This window comes from Polypterus senegalus, chromosome 5 (assembly GCF_016835505.1).
Source record: "Polypterus senegalus isolate Bchr_013 chromosome 5, ASM1683550v1, whole genome shotgun sequence".
In the NCBI taxonomy this organism is placed as follows: Eukaryota; Metazoa; Chordata; class Cladistia; order Polypteriformes; family Polypteridae; genus Polypterus; species Polypterus senegalus.
Genome location: NC_053158.1, coordinates 40,885,508 through 40,908,122, shown reverse-complemented (window position 1 = coordinate 40,908,122; position 22,615 = coordinate 40,885,508). Strand labels below are relative to the sequence as shown.

At 40.5% G+C, this 22,615-nt stretch overlaps 2 protein-coding genes and 1 non-coding gene across 3 annotated transcripts; all 3 read left to right on the top strand.

The window, feature by feature from the left end:
* The first annotated feature begins 1,951 nt into the window (after positions 1–1,951).
* mos (v-mos Moloney murine sarcoma viral oncogene homolog) lies at positions 1,952–3,282 on the top strand. Its single transcript, XM_039754524.1, has one exon. It carries the CDS (start codon positions 2,165–2,167, stop codon positions 3,158–3,160), a length of 996 nt encoding a protein of 331 aa, XP_039610458.1. The 5' UTR covers positions 1,952–2,164; the 3' UTR covers positions 3,161–3,282.
* A 2,326-nt stretch (positions 3,283–5,608) lies between these two features.
* On the top strand, positions 5,609–11,576 carry rps20 (ribosomal protein S20). Its single transcript, XM_039754525.1, has 4 exons — positions 5,609–5,737; positions 6,951–7,050; positions 7,296–7,369; positions 11,354–11,576. The coding sequence occupies exons 1-4, from the start codon at positions 5,735–5,737 to the stop codon at positions 11,534–11,536; spliced, it is 360 nt and encodes a 119-aa protein (XP_039610459.1). The 5' UTR covers positions 5,609–5,734; the 3' UTR covers positions 11,537–11,576.
* LOC120530431 lies at positions 7,142–7,211 on the top strand. Its single transcript, XR_005633970.1, has one exon. It is a non-coding gene; the product is annotated as a small nucleolar RNA U54 (small nucleolar RNA).
* Positions 11,577–22,615: the final 11,039 nt, after the last annotated feature.

The following is a 22,615-nucleotide window of genomic DNA, read 5'->3' as shown; positions in this document are numbered from 1 at the left end:
ACAGGACAGGGCACCAGTCCATCACCGAGTGAACACACCAACACTAGAGCCCACTTAGTATCATCAATCCACTTAACTGGCATGTCTCTGGAATGTAGAAAAAAAACTGAAGCATCCACAGAAAACCTACACAGACATGTGTAGAACATGGAAACTCCACGTTGGGAGCCAACATTTCCTACCACTACACCACTTTAAAAACTGCATTTTTCTTCAATTTCATGAAAACAATTTGTACTTGATCGCTGCTCGTTTATACTTGCTGTCTTAAATATTCTTCTATTTCTTGGTTTGTTTCTATCGCTCTTAATCATAATTAAATCATATCTTTGCACTGCGAGCTGCACTTTTTCCTGTATCATATTGCGGAGGCTGCAATTCTTCTTTACTGTCCCATGCATGATCTATTGCTTTTGAATCAAGATGACATATTTAAGAGCCTTTGAATCCAATGATGAATCCGATGATGAAATGATTTTGTGTCTCATTAGATACGCCAGCTCAATCTTATATAATACTGTTCTGTGTCTGACTTTCTCTATGTTTTTATATTATAACCAACTGTGGACCCCATAGGTTTGTTTTCTCCAGGTGTTCTTTAGAATTAAGTTTTTTCCCCTTCCATCGTCGATCTCCCATACCTCAATGATAATTTGAATGCACAGATAAGTCCTGTTTATGCTAATCAATTTGACAGTTTTTCTAACTGCAGTTAACCAAATCTGTATTTTATGTGTGTACATTATCTCATGCCATCAGCTGAAAGTGCTTCTTCTGGTGAGAACACGGTGACAGCAAGCCCAGCAGGTCAGCCAAGACTTCCTTGCCCAGAGCTACAGATCAAACCCACACAGACGCTAAAATAAACTTTTCTCGATATTTTGAACATTGTAGAATCAGAATCTGAATTTAACAGAAAAGTGAATTTTGACCCCATCACCAAACTTCGGTTTAAATGGAAATAAAAATTATCCTGGAGATTATCAGCATTGAACCTGCATGCAAGCATAAGGAAGAATGAAACAAAATGGATTAATTACATAAGAAGTTTGGCAAACGAGGGGGTGCCATTTAGTTCATCAAGCTAGTTTGGGTTTAGTTAATAGCTAGGTGGTGACAATGACATAAGCCTGAAAGCCTGCTAATTTTGGCTGGGGTATCTGAAGGAGAGGCAGGTTAAATAGGTAAATTCCATGCTGAACAATGAAAACAAAATACAAATAGATAGATAGATAGATAGATAGATACTTTATTAATCCCAATACATTCCAACCACTGAGTTTTTATGGATATATTCTTGATCCAGATGATCGTGTATAAAAGAAGACTGACTGCCTTACAGAAGTGGCAAGCATTTGGATGTCAGTCCCCATCAAAGTCCACAGCCACTTCCAGAAGGTTGGTCCGACACCATTAAGTAAGGGTACCTTAATTTACCTGTAGATCTGCCCCTAATTTTGACATTCTCTATTCTTTAATCAGTGCACGCCCCAATCCCCGCAGTCTACATTACGAATTTCGTATTTGTGTAGTGGGGTAATTCATGTAAAATCATTTCAAAGAATATTTCTGGTGAAAATGCTACTGCATTTTGTGCTTCGTCTCACTTTCCCAATAGGCGCATGATGGGTCAATTGGCAAAACTCAACTTGTCTGGTGTGTCCTGAATCAATGTACGCGAAGGGACTGAGTAGCGTCACTTCCAGTGTTATTTCTTGCCCAACCCGACTAGTAAAATATTATTAAGCGGGCTCAGTACGGATCGGCGCTTCAGCGCCCTCCAAATACGACTCGATTATGTTGTTCAAATTAATAAGAATTGTGTTAATTACACGTAAAGAGATAGCCCAGTGTCACGAATGCAAATACACGCAGTCTACATTATTGGTAAGATTACTCTCCCAGAATCCACCGTATTTATTTCCCTAAATTCATTTTTTATTGCGATCCGCATATTTACTTCATGTTTTCCGGCACGATCATTCTCACTACTCACGATGCGGACGCTTAACGCTGCCCTCGCCGTAATTAGCAGTAATTATTAAAGAGGTCTGCCGCAATTAAATGAGTGGGCTTAGGCGCAGCACTGATCGGGTTTGCTTCCCCACCCCTCAATAGCCTTCACTTTTCTCTATGCACTGTACCGCCGAGTTCCGAACTGACCATGCCGTCACCTAATCCAGTGAGCCGCTTGCGTCCCACCGAGCTTCGTTTTCAAGTGCAGCCGGGTCCTTATAGCAGCCCGACGCCGCATTTCAGGCAGGCGGGGGCAGAGTCCGCGCACCTATGTCGGCGTTTCCCTTGGTGCACGATAAACTGGAGTCAGCTGAAGTTGTCCCAGCTGCTGGGATCGGGCGGCTTCGGATCCGTGTTTAAGGGGTCGTATTACGAGCGTCCAGTGGCCGTGAAGAAAGTGAAGTGCATGAAAAGCAAGCTGGCGTCCCGGCACAGCTTTTGGGCGGAGCTGAACGCCGCGCATCTGAGCCACGAAAACATTGTAAAGGTTTTGGCAGCCTCGGCTTGCGTTCCCAACGATCCGGACAACGATGGTTACGTGGGCACTATAATCATGGAATTCGCGGGCACTGCCTCTCTGCATCGCATCATTTATAACCACGCAGAGCCGCTGGGTGTGGGTGCTTCCCTCGGCTACTCCCAGGATGTTGCCAGTGGACTGTACTTTCTGCATTCTCAACGCATCGTTCACCTGGACGTCAAGCCAGCCAACATCCTTCTCACTGACCACGGAGTGTGCAAGATCGGAGACTTTGGCTGCTCCCAGAAGCTGGAGAGTTGTCTCGATTCGTCTTCTTTGGGAATTGCTCAGGCGCGCCCCCTGGGGGGCACCTACACTCACAAGGCGCCAGAGCTGCTTAGGGGCGAGGCCGTTACTCCCAAAGCCGACGTCTACTCGTTCGGGATAACACTGTGGCAGATGCTGACTAGGGAGCCACCTTATGCCGGGGATCGCCAGCACGTTCTGTATGCCGTAGTGGCCTATCACCTGCGACCGGACCTCTCCGGGGCCGTCTTCAGGGATACCGGCGTGGGGCGCTCCTGTGGAGCTCTGCTCGGCCAATGTTGGGAGGCTGAGCCAACGGGAAGACCGAGCGCAGAGCAGCTACTTGGCACCGTAGAGGAACTGTTGGTCTCTGTATAAAAAAAAAAAAAAAAGTGGGACGGGGTATCAAAGGCTGATATTTTTTTTTATGGTTTTACAAGTGTATAAAATATTACCTCCGAATTCTGACAGTGTTTAAATAAAGAAAAAAAATTTGCGCACGATCCTTTTAATGCGTGACAGAGGGCGGGGTTATGTTAGGTAGATTAAATGCTACTTGCTAATGATCACGGTAAATGCACGGGTCTATGTACTTGAATGTTGTTGCAGTTTTTGATGCAGTGTTGATATCATGGTAGCGCAGCAGTTAGCCTTGCCTAAGTTCTTTGTTTTTCTGGGCCAATTGGGGGGTGTGTGTGTGCTATGACCGAATTAGGGAAGGGTGGTGTCGTTACGCAACCTTAAAAAAAAAAAAAAAAAAATAGTGAAGTGTGGGGGATAGCTGAACAAAAGCTCAGTGGGAGTCGTCATTGGTGTTAACCGCAAAAGCAGAATATGCCCGTGAAGGACATCTGTACCATCCTTTTGACGGTTCCAGCCTTTAGGCACAGTGCTGTTCGAACTGGCTCCTTCTCCCTATGGCCCAGTAATGGACAATAAGTTGGAGAAGATGGATAATTAGGAATGGGTGGGTGTGTGTGTGTGTAAGTTTGGGGTACCATAGTGGTACAGTGGTTAGACCGGCTTCCTCATAACTCTAGAATAGAATAACCAATCTCTTCACCATTTTTGTGTGTTGTTGGCATGTTCACGTGTGGATTTTATTGTCACACCCAGAAGACTTTTGTGCTCTTTGACAGCTCTAAACTGGTACAGTATGAGTAAATGTGAAGAGTCCTGCGATGAAGAGGACACTTCTTCAGGGTGTGGCTTTTTTTTTTTTTTTACAGGTGCAATGAGTTTTCTCCTCATCTCACAAATGTATCTGTTAGATTGACCAACATTTCCCATATAGATTTGTGAGTGTTAACTGAAATTGACTGAGGCATGGTACGGGTTGATTTTTACTTTGTACCTGATGCCTTTTGAAATAGCAGATAAGCAAAATTGAGGAATATTACTAACCTGTTTTTATGCCTCTCCTCTGCCCTCTGTGAGGCTTTGGCTGCCTAGCAAGATGTTCGGAAAGAGACCCCAGAAGAGATGAGAGAGAAACTGAGTCACCAGCGATTTTAACTCCAAGGTAAGACCCTCGCAATACTATAATCTTGGGAGTTTGCTTCCACTGTTGATGGACTAGGAATGGTTTGGTGAACCACTTAACCCAGCCCCACAACCGATATCACAGCTTGTTTTCCTTTCTTTTGCTATTTATTCATTTGATGTTTATCAATTTTGGTGCTCTTTTTTAAAAATGCTTGCTTTGAATTTTTTTTCTTACATTGCTAAAAATTGTTTTATCTTTTGGTGTATGTTTTAGTTTAGCATCTTACAGTAAGCACTTTCTGAATTTGACAACTGGCGCTGTCCACCAGGCTAAAGTTGGATCTAGGTAAAAACGTTCTTTGAGACTGTTTAGCGGATTGCATCTGTTGTACATCAAAAAACATATTTGTAGAATATTGGTTTGCCCTCTACAGGGAGCTGCTCATTCACAAGTAACAATTGCAACTGTCTACTCCAGACCCACTTAGATACGGAAGAATATTAATCCTTCACTAAAGACCAAACCGCAAGGAAGTGTTAAATGTAACTTATGTTGCCATGGGGATAATGCAGTCAGTTTATTATATCTGTTATGTTTACTAGTGGAGAAATATCACATGAAGGTCCAAGTGTGCTTGGGCAAGTGTATTCACCCTGCGATGTACTAGGATTGCACCTGCTTTGTGCTTGCCGCTTCTCCACAACGTGCTCTCGATAAGCGGATTTGGAAGACGGAAGAATGATTTCTTGTCTTGCACACGATTTGTTATCGTTGGTGTGATTGACAATTTCATCTCTTAAAAAGTTTTCATACATAAATCCAGACCAAGCTTGCGTAAAGTGACTAAATGACTAATTTTCTCAAGTTAATTGGGCTTTTCCACAAACTAACACTCTCTCTATTTAAACACTGGTAAAGTTAACGTGTGCTTTTAATTATAAACTATCGCCTGTTCTAATGAAGCGCTGCAAACACTTCGACTCTCGGGGAAAACTGAGCCGAAAACGCCTTCTGTAAACTTTTTGTTGCCTGCCTTGCTATAGCAGAAAAAGTCTACTTAATGAACCGTGTACCGCATTATCTACGTCATCATCAAGCAGTCCTATCGGTGTCAAAGAGTGGTGAACATGACAACTGTTACTCGGCTTTTCCCAATCCTATGTATATTAAATACTTCGCGTGCCATGCTGCTTTCTATTTACCGTTGTATTTCCTTTTATTTCTCCATAAGTGGCGCCATGCCGGAGAGTCGCAAGGATTGGCTACTAAGAGACCCCGTGGCGCAGTTGACAGGTATGTGTGCGCAGGCGTGCCTCGTAATCCCCGGATGTTTGATATAAAAATCCGTGAAGGCCGCATGTCCGTCCTTTCAGTCGAAGTATATAGACGTGTGTCGTCTTGCTTCCTGACTCACCGCTGTTCGCGTTTTTATTTCACGAATACGTCGGTCAGGACTACTTTTAATCATGGTATGTTGATGTCTTTTTGTTTTGTAAAGGTACGAGTAAAAATATTGTATTTTGTGCATTAATGTATTAATATTGGGTTAATTGCACGTGTGGGTGATATGTACTTGTGCGGAGAGAATGTAGGCCAGAAACCCTCGTCATTTTAACGATTAAGAAGAGGCAGTTGGCATTCAGTTAGTCGTGAATGTCGTAACGCATCATATAGTTGTGTTATTTCCTTTTAACTGACAATATCAAACTTTTTTGTTTTAGTTTGTGTATAATATCCACTCATGTGGGTGATGGTGTGCGCTCCCCTGCCCTCGATACTTTTTCTTGGCGGCCAAAGAACCCAGAAGACCGCGGATCTTTAGTAATTATCCCGGTTTTTTTTTTTAAGCGATCACATGGAAATGGCGAGCCAAACACGATACTGTGTGCATCTCTTCTGATTAATAAACAGTATTGGTATTTTAAATTAGATATATCCTGGAATAAGCACCTAATTTTTTTTTCTGCGTAATACACATGTGCTGCTTCCAAAGCAATTGGCCATGTATGGTTTGTAAAGAACTGAACACCCTTTGCATGCAATGCATTAGTAACTTTCCTTTAGTTGCTTGTTTACTTACACACACTAAAAATCTGCTCACATCACTCCTGTCCTCTATGATTTACATTGGTTCCCAGTTTCTTCAAGAATCAAATGTAAAATTATTTTCACCTTTAAAAACTCTTAATGGTTTAGCCCCTCATCTGTCGATGCTCCCCAGTGCATTACGATCATCGGACGCTAAGTTACTCGCCGTACCTAAATACAGGTTAGTAACTGTGGGTGGCAGAGCTTTCAGAGTGATAGCCCCGAAAATCTGGAATTCTCTCCCTCTCCGCCTTCGCGAGGAAAAGTATTTTTAAACTTGTTACCACATCTTTTCAACGAGTAGTATTTTTTGTGTATGTAATTTGTCTTGTTAATGTGTGTATTGAATTGTAAAGTGTCCTTGAGTGTATGAAAGGCGCTACATAAAACTTTATTTATTCATCATGCGGTTTTCTTTTTCCTCCACTCCTCCCAAAAATAGCTTTTCTTGTATATATCCACCCATTTTTCTAAGCCTGCTTTATCCTGTACAGGAGACTGAAGCCTGTCCTATCAAGTGTTGGAGTTTAATGATTTCTTTCCAAAACAAGAGGTTTTCTTGTCTGAAAATCTGCTTTTATTTTTTTAAACTAGGCATTTAAGGACACTGGCAAAGCACCTGTTGAGGCAGAAGTTGCCATCCACCGCATCAGAATCACCCTTACCAGCAGAAATGTGAAGTCACTGGAAAAAGGTGAGTGTAGTACCTGGGGTTGAAGGAAATGCAAAACTGCATATCTGACGTGTATTAAACCTAATTATGTAAAGTGTTTATAGTCCTGGGCTGGCAATGAAGACAATGTTTCCATTTAATGACTAATGGGTGATTGTGTTATACGCTATTCTGAGCTTCATGCCCTGGGTTTCAATGTCCTATACGCTGATTTTAGTGTCAGAGTGACCTTTTTTTCTTTTTTTTTTAATTTTAACTCGTCTTAGTGTGTGCTGATTTGATTCGTGGTGCTAAAGAGAAGAATCTGAAGGTTAAAGGACCTGTTCGTATGCCAACCAAGGTATAGTAAACCAATTCACACTTTTAAATATGAACTTTGTCAGTTACTGATCTTAAAGTACATTTTTTGGCCAAGCCATGTTAGAAATGTAGTAATTGTGTCTAAACAAAAGAACTAGATTTTGGGTTTTATTTACAGCCATTGTGTCTCTTACCAGTTGATCAGAGGGGTTTTCTTTTTGGCATCTATTGTGATAGGGCGAGATCTACACAGGTGGTGAAGTAGTGCTGCTTCTTTGCAGTAATGAGATTGTGCTTTTGCTTCCCAGGTCCTCCCTGCATGGAGATCGCTTTGAGTAGTAAGGAATGTGCTATATAAATATAATCTAAATCTAATTTCAATGGAAGTCCTGGCCTGTGTGTGATGATGTAGGCACATGGTCATTTGTAGTGTTAAACTTTTTTCAATGTGCTTTGTTTGTGTGTGTGATCTGGAGATCCAAATTGTTGGAGTCTGCCGCTCATTTTTATATTTTCTAAACGGTATGTTTTTTTTTTTTTTAATTTGGTTTTTTGGAGAGAATAAATCTGCCCGGTGGTACTCTGAAGATCTTTGGCATAGTTTGTTGTCCACATTGCTGAAGACTTTCTATTAAAGGAGAGACTTCCAGTCGTCCCCCCACCCCCTGTTTTCTCATTGGGCCACATCATTGGTGCAGACCAGATACTGAAAGCAAATGCAGAATGAGGGGCATAGTCTGGATGAAGTTGAGTGGGTTTCGATGAGATTGTGTGTACTCCTGCCACCGTATTTCATTGTCTGCTAGAGTGACTAAATTTGTTGAAGACAGTCTTGTGTCAGCAGTGAAAGGCAAGATCATAAAGAAATCTCTGCAAAGTATTTGGAAAAATACATTGTATGAATATAGTAGGTTACCATCTTCCTGTCGGCACAGAGTTGAAGCTTCATATTCAGTGAACTGCATGCTGTATAGGGAGAAATGTGTGTTCAGTATTTTGGATTTGTCTAGACTTATGCTCTGTAAGCATGTGGAACCACATTCTCTCCCTGAATAAATGTAAAGGGTGAAACCTTTACTACTATTACCATGCTTTGTTCTGAATATTTGGGATGTAGAGATTCTATTGTCTTTGTAGTTTTCAAACACCACCTTGGTGTGTGTACATACAGTCATGAGTAATGTGAATGGTAGAACAAGCTTGATTTTCTTGTACCCTTTTGACTGTACAAAGAGCCTATATGCATCTTAACTGGTCTACCCAGGTTTCTATACTTGGGGTTAAGTAGTGGTGGTTTGCTTTTAAGCCTTTCCTTTTTTAAGATCATGTTTGTGGTGTTCTGTGTTGTGTATACAGTCAGAGTGGTGTGTATCTGGGGAATTTATTTTTTCTTTGAATTTCTTGTATCGGTGGATCAGTGTGTCTTTGCTCTTGTTGCTGTGAAAACATCTCTATAGCCCCAGATAGACTGTTTCTAGTAAATTACCAGGAAGTTGCAGTGAAATAAACCATACAGTTCTAGGTGTGTTGTACAGTGCCAAAGGGGTACTAAAGGGTGCTAGATCATCAGGGTCCCATGCAGACCCAAGGGGTGCCTCATTCTAAGAATCTGCATATGGGCAGTTGTGAAAATCTTAAATTTCTCAGTGTTCAAGTATTTAATATCCGAGTAAGGATATTTTAGGAAAAAAGGCTGCAGTATCCCCCACCCCCCCTCATTTTATAACAAAAAAATGCCAATTGGGCAATACATAACTCTTGCATTCCTACATGAGCATTTACACTTGGCAAGGTGAAAAATGTAGGTGCCACTTTTTTACAGAACTCTGGAACCAGTCCCAAGTCATTTATGCTAGCTTTTTATAATTGGCAAGAACTCCAACTGTAGTGATACTTTCAGACTTTTTGCATTCACTGCAAGATTTTTTTTTTTTTTTTTGTGTGTGCTGTGTTAAAACCCCATGACTGATGCCCTTCGTAGTTGCGTATATTGTACTTTACGCAATTTGAAATTTATAAATGGTATTAAGAATCTAGATCATAAAAAGGAAAAATTGTGGTTTTACGCAGGTGTTCCTGATGAACACAAAGCTTTTTTAAATTAGGAAGCCTATAAATGATGCAAAGCTTGGTTTCAATCCTTCCAGTTTTTAGCCCTCATTTTCCCCAATGCGTAACGCCCAACCTACGAAACAAACCATACAGTCCCGTTAAGAGACACTTGTCTCGTGGAATATGTGTGTCCCAGAAGAATCCTCGCTGTGCTGCAGTTTTATCACTAAACCATACCTTTCATGATGACTGTTTAATATATGTAAGTTAATCTCCCACATTTCTTTGAAATGTGTAAGCATTAATTCTCCAATTTACTGTCGGTCACAAGTAACTTGTGCCTCACAGCCTAGTAGATATAAAAATGTATATATTTTACAAACGTTTCAAAACTGAAGTTTTGTCTACCATTCAGTCTTCAACCTTTTGAATATTTAAAAATCATTGGAATTAAGTACATGTTTAGTTGGAGAAGGGTTGGGGGGGGTGTTTGATGGAAACCTGCTTTATAAACCCTGGTTTAATGTAGGGCTGTCCAATCGAATGCTGCCATCTGAATTTTTTTTTTATGCCAGGCAAAATACATCACTTGATTGTTTAAAAAAAAAAAAAAGTTATAGCTTTTATCCTTGCCAATTTTAGCATAGTTAGTCCAGATGCACTGTACAAAGCTTCTGTCTTTTTTTTTTTTATTTATTTATTTATTTTTGCACTTCCATGACCAGCTTTTTCATAATACTGAATGGTTAGCTTATCCTTCAAGCAGACCCTTCACAATGTAGTTTTACCCCAGCCTACGTGGAGCATTTTTTTCTGAATGTTTCTACTGTGCTCTAAAACACATTTTGTATATGAGTCCCATTCAGTTTTAATCCCAAGATCCATGGGGGAGAGAATCATGGGTTTATTTTATGAGTAGGCAGTTAACTGTTTTAATGCTAATATTTCTCAAACTAAAGCGTAAAAATTGGCTTTAAAATTCTATTGTCTTTAAAGAGCTTTGTGTCAGCTAAAACCTAGTGTCCAACAATTAGTCTTATTTGCTGCTGGTTTGACTCGTATTAATAATCATCATATTTATATAGCACTTTTCTCAGTACTCCAAGCGCTAGTTGTGGTCTTAAGTGACCCAAATTCCTCCTGATCGTTGTCAGGACAGCGGGCCATAAGTAGTTATGATTAGGAGCTTAAATCCTTACTAGCCACACAAGCTGGCACTGTGCTTTGCTACATTACTTGTTTTTTTTTTTTTTTAAATAAACACCCAATTATCCGTACTAGACTGAAAATGAGGTGGCAGTGCAGGTGTTTTCCTTTTGTAGGGTGCAGCTGTCTGGAGTTTTTGATGCAGTTTCCCTAGTGATACTGCAATATTTAAACTTATTTACTTGTAACACCCAGAATCATTAACTATTCAAAAATATTTGAATGTTTTAATTTAGATGGTCCAACCTTGTTGTACCAGGGCAGTCAAATTAGCCAAAACAATTATTTATATAGCACATTTTCATACAATGAAAATGTATGAAAAAAGACGAAAAAAAGAATTTTTAAAATTGGGGAACACAAATTGGAATAAAAGTAAGGTCCAATGGCCAGGGAGGACAGAGAAAAATAAAATCTGCAGGGGTTTTAAAGGCCACAAGACCACCCAGCCTCTTTTAGGCATTCTATCTAACATTACCATACAGTGATATAACCATTTTACAGTTTGTGTGATCTAGGGAAAAAGTGTAATCTATTTTTTTTTTAAGCTTTTTATTGAAATATGAAGCCAAACAAAATTACAAATTTTATCAGCTAACTAAAGATTACAATATGCAAGCTTTCAAGGCAACTCTGGCACCTTCAGGCAAGATCTAGCAGGGGTTCAGATCATGTTCACATTGGACAATTTGTATATTTGGCTATGAAAGTCTTTGTAAGAACCTGTAGTGAACTGATGTGTTTTTTTCTCCCCCTCTTCCCACAGACCCTGCGTATCACAACCAGGAAGACTCCTTGTGGTGAGGGATCCAAAACCTGGGATCGTTTCCAAATGAGGATTCACAAGCGTCTCATTGATCTGCATAGCCCATCTGAGATTGTCAAGCAGATCACTTCCATTAGTATTGAGCCTGGGGTGGAAGTTGAGGTCACCATTGCAGATGCTTGAGTTCTATCAGCTGAAATAAAATTTGTTTACAAAAATGGCAGTAGGTGTTTTGTGTTTATCTACAGTCTTGACAGTTTTTTTTAATATCCAACTTTGAGCTTTATGCATTTCCTTTTGTAGATATCAAAGTAAACGGAGGTTCCAATTACCATATCTACACTCTGCTGAGAGTTCCTGCAAAATACTAACATACTTCGCTGTTGTTTTTTAATTGGCAAGATGATGACTTAAATTGGTATTTACAAAAGGCTTGTATTAGACAATTTTGTAGTGAATGAATGTCAGTTTCTGAAACAATTTTTCATACTTCTGCTAAAATAAACATTACTTCATACCTCATCTATGGAAAGAAAAGTTCTCATCTGTAGAACTGCTTGAGGAAGTTGCTGGTCATTGGTAAGCAGTGGGTCATGTCTGCCACTGTTGTAATTGGGTGCATCAAGGGTAGTCTGTAAAGTGCAAGTTCAGGAGAGCAGGGAGGGAAAGGCAGCCTCTAGACCCGTGTATGGGTTCAGATATCCATGAGATGTGAGCAGAGCACTGCTATCAGGTGTTCCTGCTCAAACATCCATATCGTAGAGCTAGGCCTTCTCCTGTGGCAAGTGTGGGAATTTTCTGGTGGCAGTTTTGAAAAGACTTTGTAGATAGTCTGTGTTGACCCTGCTTTGTTTTGGGGTCACAAGGTTAACATGGTCTTGATTGTTTAGAAACTTTTTATCTGTTATTGGGATACAGAGCGGAGGCTTAATAGGATTTGCCACCAACAATAGCTAGTGAGATTCTGAGGCATTTTTTGGAAAACCTACAAAAAGTGTCCTTCCTGTAAAGTAACTGTCCAGGCTTTTGACAGGTTTATCATGTCTAGGCTAAATTGCCCCCATTCTGGCCTCCTAATCATCCAGTGTCTGTAAATGGCTATCTCTTTTTTCCCTCCCTTGCACAACCCATAGCCACCTAATTGCTAATGTGTGGGGAGCTTACTGGTTCAAAAAGGGCTGCCATTTCCATCATCCAGGGGGATGTTGCACGTATTAATGGTTTAAGTGGTTCTCCACTTTGTAAAGTTCTGAGTGAGAAATTTATACATATGGTGAACTTAATCCAAACTAGATTTTCCTGAAATCAATGTATAGCTCCTAGGGCAAACTTGATTTGTCTTGTGCAATTTTATCCTAGGCCGAACAAATTCATCATCATCATTTGGACAAACTGGCATTGCCTAGTCTCAAATGGTTTGTCCTAAAATTGGGTTTGCTAAGGAATTATTTGGGTGAACTTTACGTGTGTATGTACAGTGCATCCGGAAAGTATTCACAGCGCATCAGTTTTTCCACATTTTGTTACATTACAGCCTTATTCCAAAATGGATTAAATTTTTTCCTCAATTCTACACATGACAATGACAACGTGAAAACAGTTGAGATTTTTGCAAATTTATTAAATTGAGAGCACATGTACATAAGTATTCAGTCTTTGCCATGAAGCGCAAAATTGAGCTCCGGTGCATCCTGTTTCCCCTGATCATGCTTAATGTTTCATTGGAGTCAACCTGTGGAAAATTCAGTTGATTGGACAGGATTTGGAAAGGCGCACACACACCTGTCTGTATAAAGTCCCACAGTTGACAGTTCATGTTAGAGCACAAACCAAGTATGAAGTCAAAGGAATTGTCTGTAGACCTCGAAGGTTACAGAAAAATGTCTGCTGCTTTGAAGGTCCCAATGAGCACAGTAGCCTCTATCTGTAAGTGGGAAGTTCGAAACCACCAGGACTCATCCTAGAGCTGGCTGGCCATCAAAACTGAGTGATTGGGGGAGAAGGGCCTTAGTCAGGGAAGTGACCAAGGACCCGATCGTCACTCTATCAGAGGTCCTTTGTGGAGAGAGGAGACAACCATTTCTGTAGCAATCAGGCCTGTATGGTAGAGTGGCCAGACGGAAGCCACTCCTTAGTAAAAAGCACATGGCAGCCTGCCTGAAGTTTGCCAAAAGGCACCTGAAGGACTCTCGGACCATGAGAAACAAAATTCTCTGGTCTGATGAGACAAAGATTGAACTCTTTGGCATGAATGCCAGGCATCATGTTTGGAGGAAACGAGGCACCACTCATCACCACGCAAATACAATCCCTACAGTGAAGCATGGTGGTGGCAGCATCATGCTGTGGGGGTGTTTTTCAGCGGCAGGAACTGGGAGACTAGTCAGGATAAAGGGAAAGATGACTGCAGCAATGTACAGAGACATCCTGGATGAAAACCTGCTCCAGAGCGCTCTTGACCTCATACTGGGGTGACGGTTCATCTTTCAGCAGGACAACGACCCTAAGAACACAGCCAAGATATCAAAGCGGTGGCTTCAGGACAACTCCGTGAATGTCCTTGAGCGGCCCAGCCAGAGCCCAGACTTACTGTAAATCCGATTGAAAATCTCTGGAGAGATCTTAAAATGGCTGTGGTGGAGCTTGAGAGGTGCTGCAAAGAGGAATGGGCAAAACTGGCCAAGGTGTGCCAAGCTTGTGGCATCATATTTGAAAAGACTTGAGGCCGTAATTGCTGCCAAAGGTGCATCAAAGTATTGAGCAAAGGTTGTGAATACTTATGTACATGTGATTTCTCATTTTTTTTATTTTTAATAAATTTGCAAAAACCTCAAACTTTTTTCACATTGTCATTATGGGGTGTTGTGTGTAGAATTCTGAGGGAAAAAAAATGTGCTGTGAATACTTTCCGGATGCACTGTATGTGTGTGTGTATATATATATATGTACCCCACCCCCAATTCTGTCCATGAACTATCAGTTGGATTGAGGCCTGTGTTAAGTGTTTCAAGACTTCAAAAATAACCAAATGTGCATCACTCTGAGATGTGCAAGACGGGGCTGTGTTCTTAGGAGTAAAAGCATTATCTATATTTTCCTAATTTGAGAAACTTCTAAACTCACTAGGAACTTCCAGAAGATGGCATCTAGGCAGAGATCAGCATGCACATACTGGGAAAGGTGGGATGTTTTAGAAATACTGGACGACAATGAGCTTGTGATATTTGTATTAACATTTGTTTGTTGCGTGATCGCCCCATCTAAGCAGGGACATCCCTGTACTTGGCAATGGCATTGAGTTGAGTATGACATACCCGACTATTTCTTGCATCTCCGAATACCCATGCAACACGACTTAATGTGCAGATTCATATCTTTACTCCTCTCTCTGTGCATTCCACAAATCCCTGGAACATTTCACTTTACACGTTACATGTTTTGGAAGATTCAAGAAGGCAGGCAGAAACTCCCAGGGCATAAACGGAGCCTCAAAGAATGTAAGGGTGTTGGAAACAGAGAGGGGCACAGCATCACACAGGGCAAGATGATCAGTTCACGAGAAGAAGCTGTTGCTTGTTTCAGTAACTTACTTTATGAGGCATTTTCCATAGCCAAAACCGTGGGAAGGTCATTCATCCGAAAGTACAGCTGTGGCTCACAAATCTATCCATCCATTTCTTAAATGTGCTTTATACTGAGCAGTGTCACAGGGAAGGTTGTCTCAGTAAGCGCAGGGTGCAAGGCAAGAACAACCCCTGAGGCATTCCTCTTTAAATAAACATACCTGTCATTGGACTTCCCACTCATTTGGTGTGTGTGTCTCTCAGTCTATACATCTTAGTGCTTGTTACAGTCATGGCGTCAATCATTCTCAAATGTGAACTATCCGTCCTAGCTGGGAATAGGTGTAGGAAGGTTTTGTTGAATTCTGCTCTGTACTTGTAATATTTCTACTGCATTATTGTATTGAGGATTACACTTGTTCTGTGTATTGTATTTACCCTATTTTTTTTTTTTTGACACCTACTGCACACCCAACCAACCTGCAAAGGGGTCTCTTTTGGAACTGCCTTTCCCAAGGTTTCTTCCATTTGTGTCCATAGACACAAAATAAATACGGACCCTGGACTCTGAGTCTGCCACTCCAATACATAAACATGGTGGTTTTTAAGTCATTTCTTTGTCTTTGTCTTTATGCTTGGGGTCTTTGTCCTGCTGGAAACGAATCTCTCAAGGTTCTGTTCTCTTTCAGACTGCATATCCAGGTTTTCCTGTGGGATTTTCCTGCATTTATCAAACTAATTAAAAGGACAAGGTTAGTTATAGGACACACTGTGGACCCCCTGAAGGTCATATCCAGGGCTATCTTAACCTATGAGGGACTATCTATCTATTAAATGAAAAAAACTTGGGTCGAGATGAGATCATCTCGGGGAGACACTTTGAAGTCCCGTGAGGCTACTTGCATGTCACGCCCTACTTACAAACAGTTTTTTCGGAGACACTTTTACGTCCTGGGAAACAAGGAAGTGAGACAAAAGGACAGCTGCTGTACAGGCTTTTAAATGATTGTTGCTCAGCGCAACATGCAGAATATGCAGCTCGGTAGCCGCAGCTGCAAGCCAGCAGCTGATTTGTTCACCTTTCCTTATATATATATATATATAAACTGCTCAAAAAAATTAAAGGAACACTTTGAAAACACATCAGATCTCAATGGGAAAAAGAAATACTCCTGGATATCTATACTGATATAGACTGGGTAATGTGTTAGGAACGAAAGGATGCCACATCGTTTGATGGAAATGAAAATGATCAACCTACAGAGCCCTGAATTCAAAGACGTCCCAAAAATCAGAGTGAAAAAATGATGTGGCAGGCTAGTCCATTTTGCCAGAATTAAATTGCAGCAATTCAGAATTGTACGCAGCACTTTGTATGGCCCCTGTGTTCTTGTATACATGCCTGACAACATCGGTGCATGCTTCTAATGAGATGACAGATGGTGTTGTGGGGGATCTCCTCCCAGATCTGGACCAGGGCATCACTGAGCTCCTGGACTGTCTGAGGTGCAGCCTGGTGGCATTGGATGGACCAAAACATAATGTCCCAGAGGCGTTCTATTGGATTTAGGTCAGGAAAGTGTGGTGGCCAGTCAATGGTATCAATTCCTTCATCCTCCATTAACTGCCTGCATACTCTCACCACATGAGGCCAGGAATTGTCGTGCACCAGGAGCCACTGTACCAGCATAGGGTCTGACAATGGGTCCAAGGATTTCATCCTGATACCTAATGGCAGCCAAGGTGCCTTTGTCAAGCCTGTAGCAGTCTGTGTGACCCTCCATGGATATGCCTCCCCAGACAATCATTAACCCACCACCAAACTGCTCATGCTGAATGATGTTACAGGCAGCATAATGTTCTCCATGGCTTCTCCAGACCCTTTCACTTCTGTCACGTGCTCAGGGTGAACCTGCTCTCATCTGTAAAAAGCACAGGACACCAGTGGTGCATCTGCCAATTCTGGTATTCTATGGCGAATGCCAATCGAGCTGCATGCTGCTGGGCAGTGAGCTCAGGGCCTTTTAGAGAAAATGGGCCCCTTGGGTCACCCTCATGAAGTCTTTCTGGTTGTTTGGTCAGAGACATTCACACCAGTGCCTGCTGTAGGTCATTTTGTAGGGCTCTGGCAGTGCTCATCCTGTTCCTCCTTGCCCAGAGGAGCAGATACTGGTCCTGCTGATGGGTTATGGACCTTCTATGGCCCTCTTCAGCTTTCCTAGAGTAACTGCTTGTCTCCTAGAATCTCCTCCATGCCCTTGAGACTGTGCAGGGAGACACAGCAAACCTTCTGGCAATGACACGTATTGATGTGCCATCCTGGAGAAGTTGGACTACCTGTGCAACCTCTGTAGGGTCCAGGTATCGCCTAATGCTACCAGTAGTGACACTGACTGTAGCCAAATGCAAAATTAGTGAAGAAACAGAAAAGATGAGGAGGGAAAAATGTCAGTGGCCTCCACCTGTTAAACCATTCCTGTTTTGGGGGTCATCTCATTGTTGCCCCTCTAGTGCATCTGTTGTTAATTTCATTAACACCACAGCAGCTGAAACTGATTAACAACCCCCTCTGCTACGTAACTGACCAGATTAATATCCCATAAGTTTCATTGACTTTATGCTATACTCTGATTAAAAAGTGTTCCTTTAATTCTTTTGAGCAGTATATATATATATATATATATATATATATATATATATATATATATATATATATTTTTTTTTTTTCTTATAATGGTGGCTTTCTCTTTGCCTCTTTTCAATAAAGCAGCAGTTGGTGAAGAATGAGGGCGACAGTTGCTGTCTGCACTGTTTCACCAATCTGAGCCACTGCAGCTTGTAACTCCTTCAGAGTTCTCCGAGGTCTCTTGGTGGCCTCCTTCACTAGTCTTCTTCTTACATAATCAGTTAGTTTTTGGGGCCTGTTCTAGACAGATGAACAACTCTGCAATACTCTTTCCATTTCTTAATTATTGATAGAACTGGGATATTTAGTGACTTGGATATTGTCTTATCTCAATCCCATGACTTGTGCTTTTTCAATTTGTTTTTCAAAGAGTTGCTTGGAGTAGTCCTTTTGTACCGGCCATGATACTGACGCACCACATTCAAGGGCATTTACAGTACATGACATTCAACTGAAGCTGCTTGTCTACGGACAGGTGATCTCCACTGAACTAATTTTTTTAACAACCAAATGGTGGCACCACTGATGATGTAGGTTTGTTCTATTAAAGGGGCTAACTACATATGCAATCAATTATTTTGTGTTGTATATTTGTAATCAATTTAGTCAACTTAGCAGAGATCTAATTTCATTTTGACATTTTTCTGATGATCGATTTCACAAAAGCCAAATTAAATCCACTATGATTCAATGTTGTGTAACAATAAAATGTGAAAACTTCCTAAAGCATGAATATTTTTTTTATAGGCACTGAACTACGCTTATTATATACAATGAAAAGCTTAAAAAACATATGGACAAAAATTAAAGTAAAGAAAGCAGAGGAAGAATTGTGAGCCGAGTCCTTTATGGGAAAAAATGATAGCAGAAGATTGTTTTGATAAAGGAGACCCAAAGTGCGTAAGTCCCAAAAAACACTTCCAAAATGACCCCCCAAAAGGGGATTTACTGTCAAATCCCAGCTAGATATACAGTAAGTGCAAATATCAGGTCTTCATAAATCACTTGAAGTTTATTTGCACAAAATGCTCCATTACAGTATATTATGAAGTTCCCACAAGCACAATGGCATAAAGGAGCTGTAGGCAAAAGAAATCCCAGGTGTAGTATCCAAGGTGAAGTCAAAAAACAACAGTTCAAAAGAAACTAAAAAAAAACTTACCAAATTACTAAACACAATCAAAACGAACCGCCAGGAACTTTGGGAGAACATTCAAATATTTAGGGTGGAGGAGCACCTACATAACACAGGAAATGAAAATACAGCAGATCATTAACAAAAGTAATATTGCCAATAGACATACATAAACGAAGGACCAGTGTGAGTCTGCTCCCGCTCAACCACAGCCACTAGATGGCGCATGCGTGCACCTCACGTCTCACTATGAAAAGATCTGTGAGCAGCAAACACCACCGCTCAACAATGACGTCGTGCTAATGACACAGACGAAGAGACACAACGTCGAAATGAGGCAAACGCCGCGACTAAACAACGTGTAACGCTTCAGCAGTGAAAGGCAAGGCTTGAAGTTTTGCCCATCTAGAGAATAGGACTCATATGCCAGCGATACAGCTAAGAAATATGGAATCGCCAGTGGGGCTGCAAGCACAGGTGGGTCCCCGGCCTCTGCCCTGGGTAATTCTTAAAGAGTTAGCTGACGCCTCTCCAAGTTCATGAATATTGTAAAACTGCTAGGGAATCTTCAGGTTGTTTTTTGTCCCAAAGAGCAAACACAAATAGAAATAAATAAACAGTTCAACAAAGAACAAAAAGGATATAAAATAGGAGTTTGAACCCCAGTCAATGGAGGTTATTTCATCTCAATTAAAATACCTAGACAATTAAAAAACAGCTTTTTCTGTCATTTAAATATCTCTAATAATATTTGCATACTTTTTCAAAATTTCAGTGTTTCAAATGTGTTAATGCAATTGAGAAGTAAATTTATACTACGAACGATTTACCATTTTTGAAATGAGACATGATGTCATTATGTGCAGGAATATTTTAGACAAAATGAAATAAAAATGCAAAAGTACTGTAAAATGTGACAAAAATAAATAATAACAACATGAAACGTGTTTATAAATAATTATCCTTCAAGAAATGTATATTTTTGTTGTCTTTCTTTATGTATTTATTTCTTCATGTATTTATTTCAGTGGCACTGCGCACATCATAAAATAAGTTTTGAAATGAAAACTTCATTCGTCAACAGCTAACAAGTAGAATTTTTCCGTACCATTTTAACAAAGTTTACCGTCCGTCATCAATCACAGAGCACTCTGGTAAAACGACAATAATACGTAATACACCAGCAACCTTAAAAAGCAGACTTCATGACATCGCTGTGCGCGAGGAAACAGCGGGCAGGACAGTATGTTGCACGGAGCATGCGCATTTCTTGATTCAAAAGAGAGAAAAGCCAAGCAAAATGACACCTTTTATTGGCTAACTAAAAAGATTACAATATGCAAGCTTTCGAGGCAACTCAGGCCCCTTCTTCAGGCAAGATGCAATTTTTGATTCAAAAGAGAAAAGGCATGCAAAGATGCGCGAGCACGAAGAGATGTGACAATCAGAACTTAGTGCGCCTGCGCCAAACTAGGAGGCACACTGAATTCAGTGGTATCATTGTGACACCTGCTCCGTCAACCCCAAGCAAAGGTTTACCATGGGAGAAACATCACGCGGCCTTTTTTTGTTTTTGTGTCCTCTTTTTTGGATCAGGAAATATGATAACGTTCAAACTTGGGAGGACACATTCTAGAAAGTACTGCGTTTTGACTGGTGAATCGCATATCCTCGACATAAATCCTTGGTCATCAAGTGCCACATTTCTGTTCCAGGTGCAAACTCCTTATAGTGAATTCAGAGTTTCTTTAATTCAAGTAACCAAAGTGCACAATAAATACGGTAAACTTTCTCTAGCACTCGAAGTGAAACAAGTGTGCTATTTCTTAATCCAGCTGTTGACTCCAATATAAGAAGAAAATGAACTCATAGGTGGCTAGAGACCCGACCGTTCAAGAAAGAGCCTTATTTTCAAAAGCGAACGATTATCTTGTGTTTCCTATATATTTTCAGAACTAGAAATTCCACACTTCTCTTGTACCCTTAAACTAAATTTTATTTGGAAAAATGGATTACACAAAAAAAAAAATGTAATTTAAAAACAAATATTGTGATGGTGGACTCGACGTGCAGCGGCTGGAAGCATAATACCAAATTTTATTTTTTAAAACGTTGGTGGTCTTAACTTTACATTACAATGTCCCTATGCAGTAGGGGAAATTCCAATTAAGTTAGCAAAGTTCCATTTCCAAGTGTTGCGTTCATGGTCCCTTATATACAAACACAACTTCTCTCCAAACTGTTGTCTGTTTTGGAATAATTAAAACATAACCCACAGAAGGAAAAGTTCATTTATTGATAATAGATATATAAATATCATTCTTTTATTAAGTCAGCTCATAAATGAAAAAGGTCTATTTTTTACATATACATAATTATTGCTTCAAAAGAACTTTACCGATTCATTAAAGAGTATACCTCTGTCGCAGATTCAATCTCTGATGGTATGCACACGCTTTATGAGAGATACAGTATATGTTTAAAAAATAGACGCCCATCCCATGAAGTCCTTGGAGCAATTTCTGTAAATGGCATTTGTATAGTGGAAAGTCATTTAACAACGAGTTTATTAAGGATCTACTAATTCCAAAAACCTGCTGTGCAATTCAAGTGGGCATCAAAATACACAGTTGATTGGAAAACGATGTGGACACTTCCTCATATATATATATATATATATATATATATATATATATATATATATATATATATATATATATATATATATATATATATATATATACATACAGTTAGGTCCCTAAATATTTGGACAGAGACAACTTTTTTCTAATTTTGGTTCTGTACATTACAATGAATTTTAAATGAAACAACTCAGATGCAGTTGAAGTGCAGACTTTCAGCTTTAATTCAGTGGGTTGAACAACAAGATTGCATAAAAATGTGAGGCAACTAAAGCATTTTTTTAACACAATCCCTTCATTTCAGGGGCACCGAAAAGTCTATTCTGTGGTGACCGAAAGAACGAGATCGCGAATACAATCGCTGAAATGAGTTTCCTCCGCAGGGTGTCTGGGCTTTCCCTTAAAGATAGGGTGAGAAGCTCAGTCATCCGGGAGGGGCTCAGAGTAGAGCTGCTGCCAGATGGAGTCAGATGAGGTGGCTGATCTGGATGCCTCCTGGACGCTTCCCTGGTGAGGTGTTCCGAGCACGTCCAACCGGGAGGAGGACCCGGGGAAGACCCAAGACACGCTGGAGGGACTATGTCTCCCGGCTGGCCTGGGAACGCCTCGTGATTCTCCCGGAAGAGCTAGAAGAAGTGGCCAGGGAGAGGGAAGTCTGGGCATCTCTGCTCAAGCTGCTGCCCCGCGACCCGACCTCGGATAAGCGGAAGAGGATGGATGGATGGATATATTTTGTAGCAATGCTACTAGTAATTAGAACTGCATTTCCCCGCAGTCATTGCATGGGCTGTTGGGGTCAAAGCTGGCCAGAGGGGCCACCAAAAAAAAAATTCAAAAATATTAAAAATTATAAGTCAATTAAAGTATTTAAATTGCTATACAAATATAAATGTATTTAATACATATATGCATGATTTATTTATGTATGTCATTCTCCTGGCATTGTTATTCTCTGTATAATTTGTATTGTGTGTATTTTGTTATATGTATTGTAAAGCTACAATGTGTCAATGAATAAAAAACTTGCACTCGAAGTACAGTCACTCTTTGAGTATGCATGAGTCCCAGGATGCCACGCGCATAATTCACCAATCAAAAAAACAGTAGTCGCTACAGCCCGCCTCCTGATGAGTGCAAGTGACAGTTTTCATTTCAGGGCTTGTTTCATGTTGCGTGTGGGATTCACAGAAATAAAAGAATCAGTTGATTGAATAAATAAAGAATTAAGCGGCATTT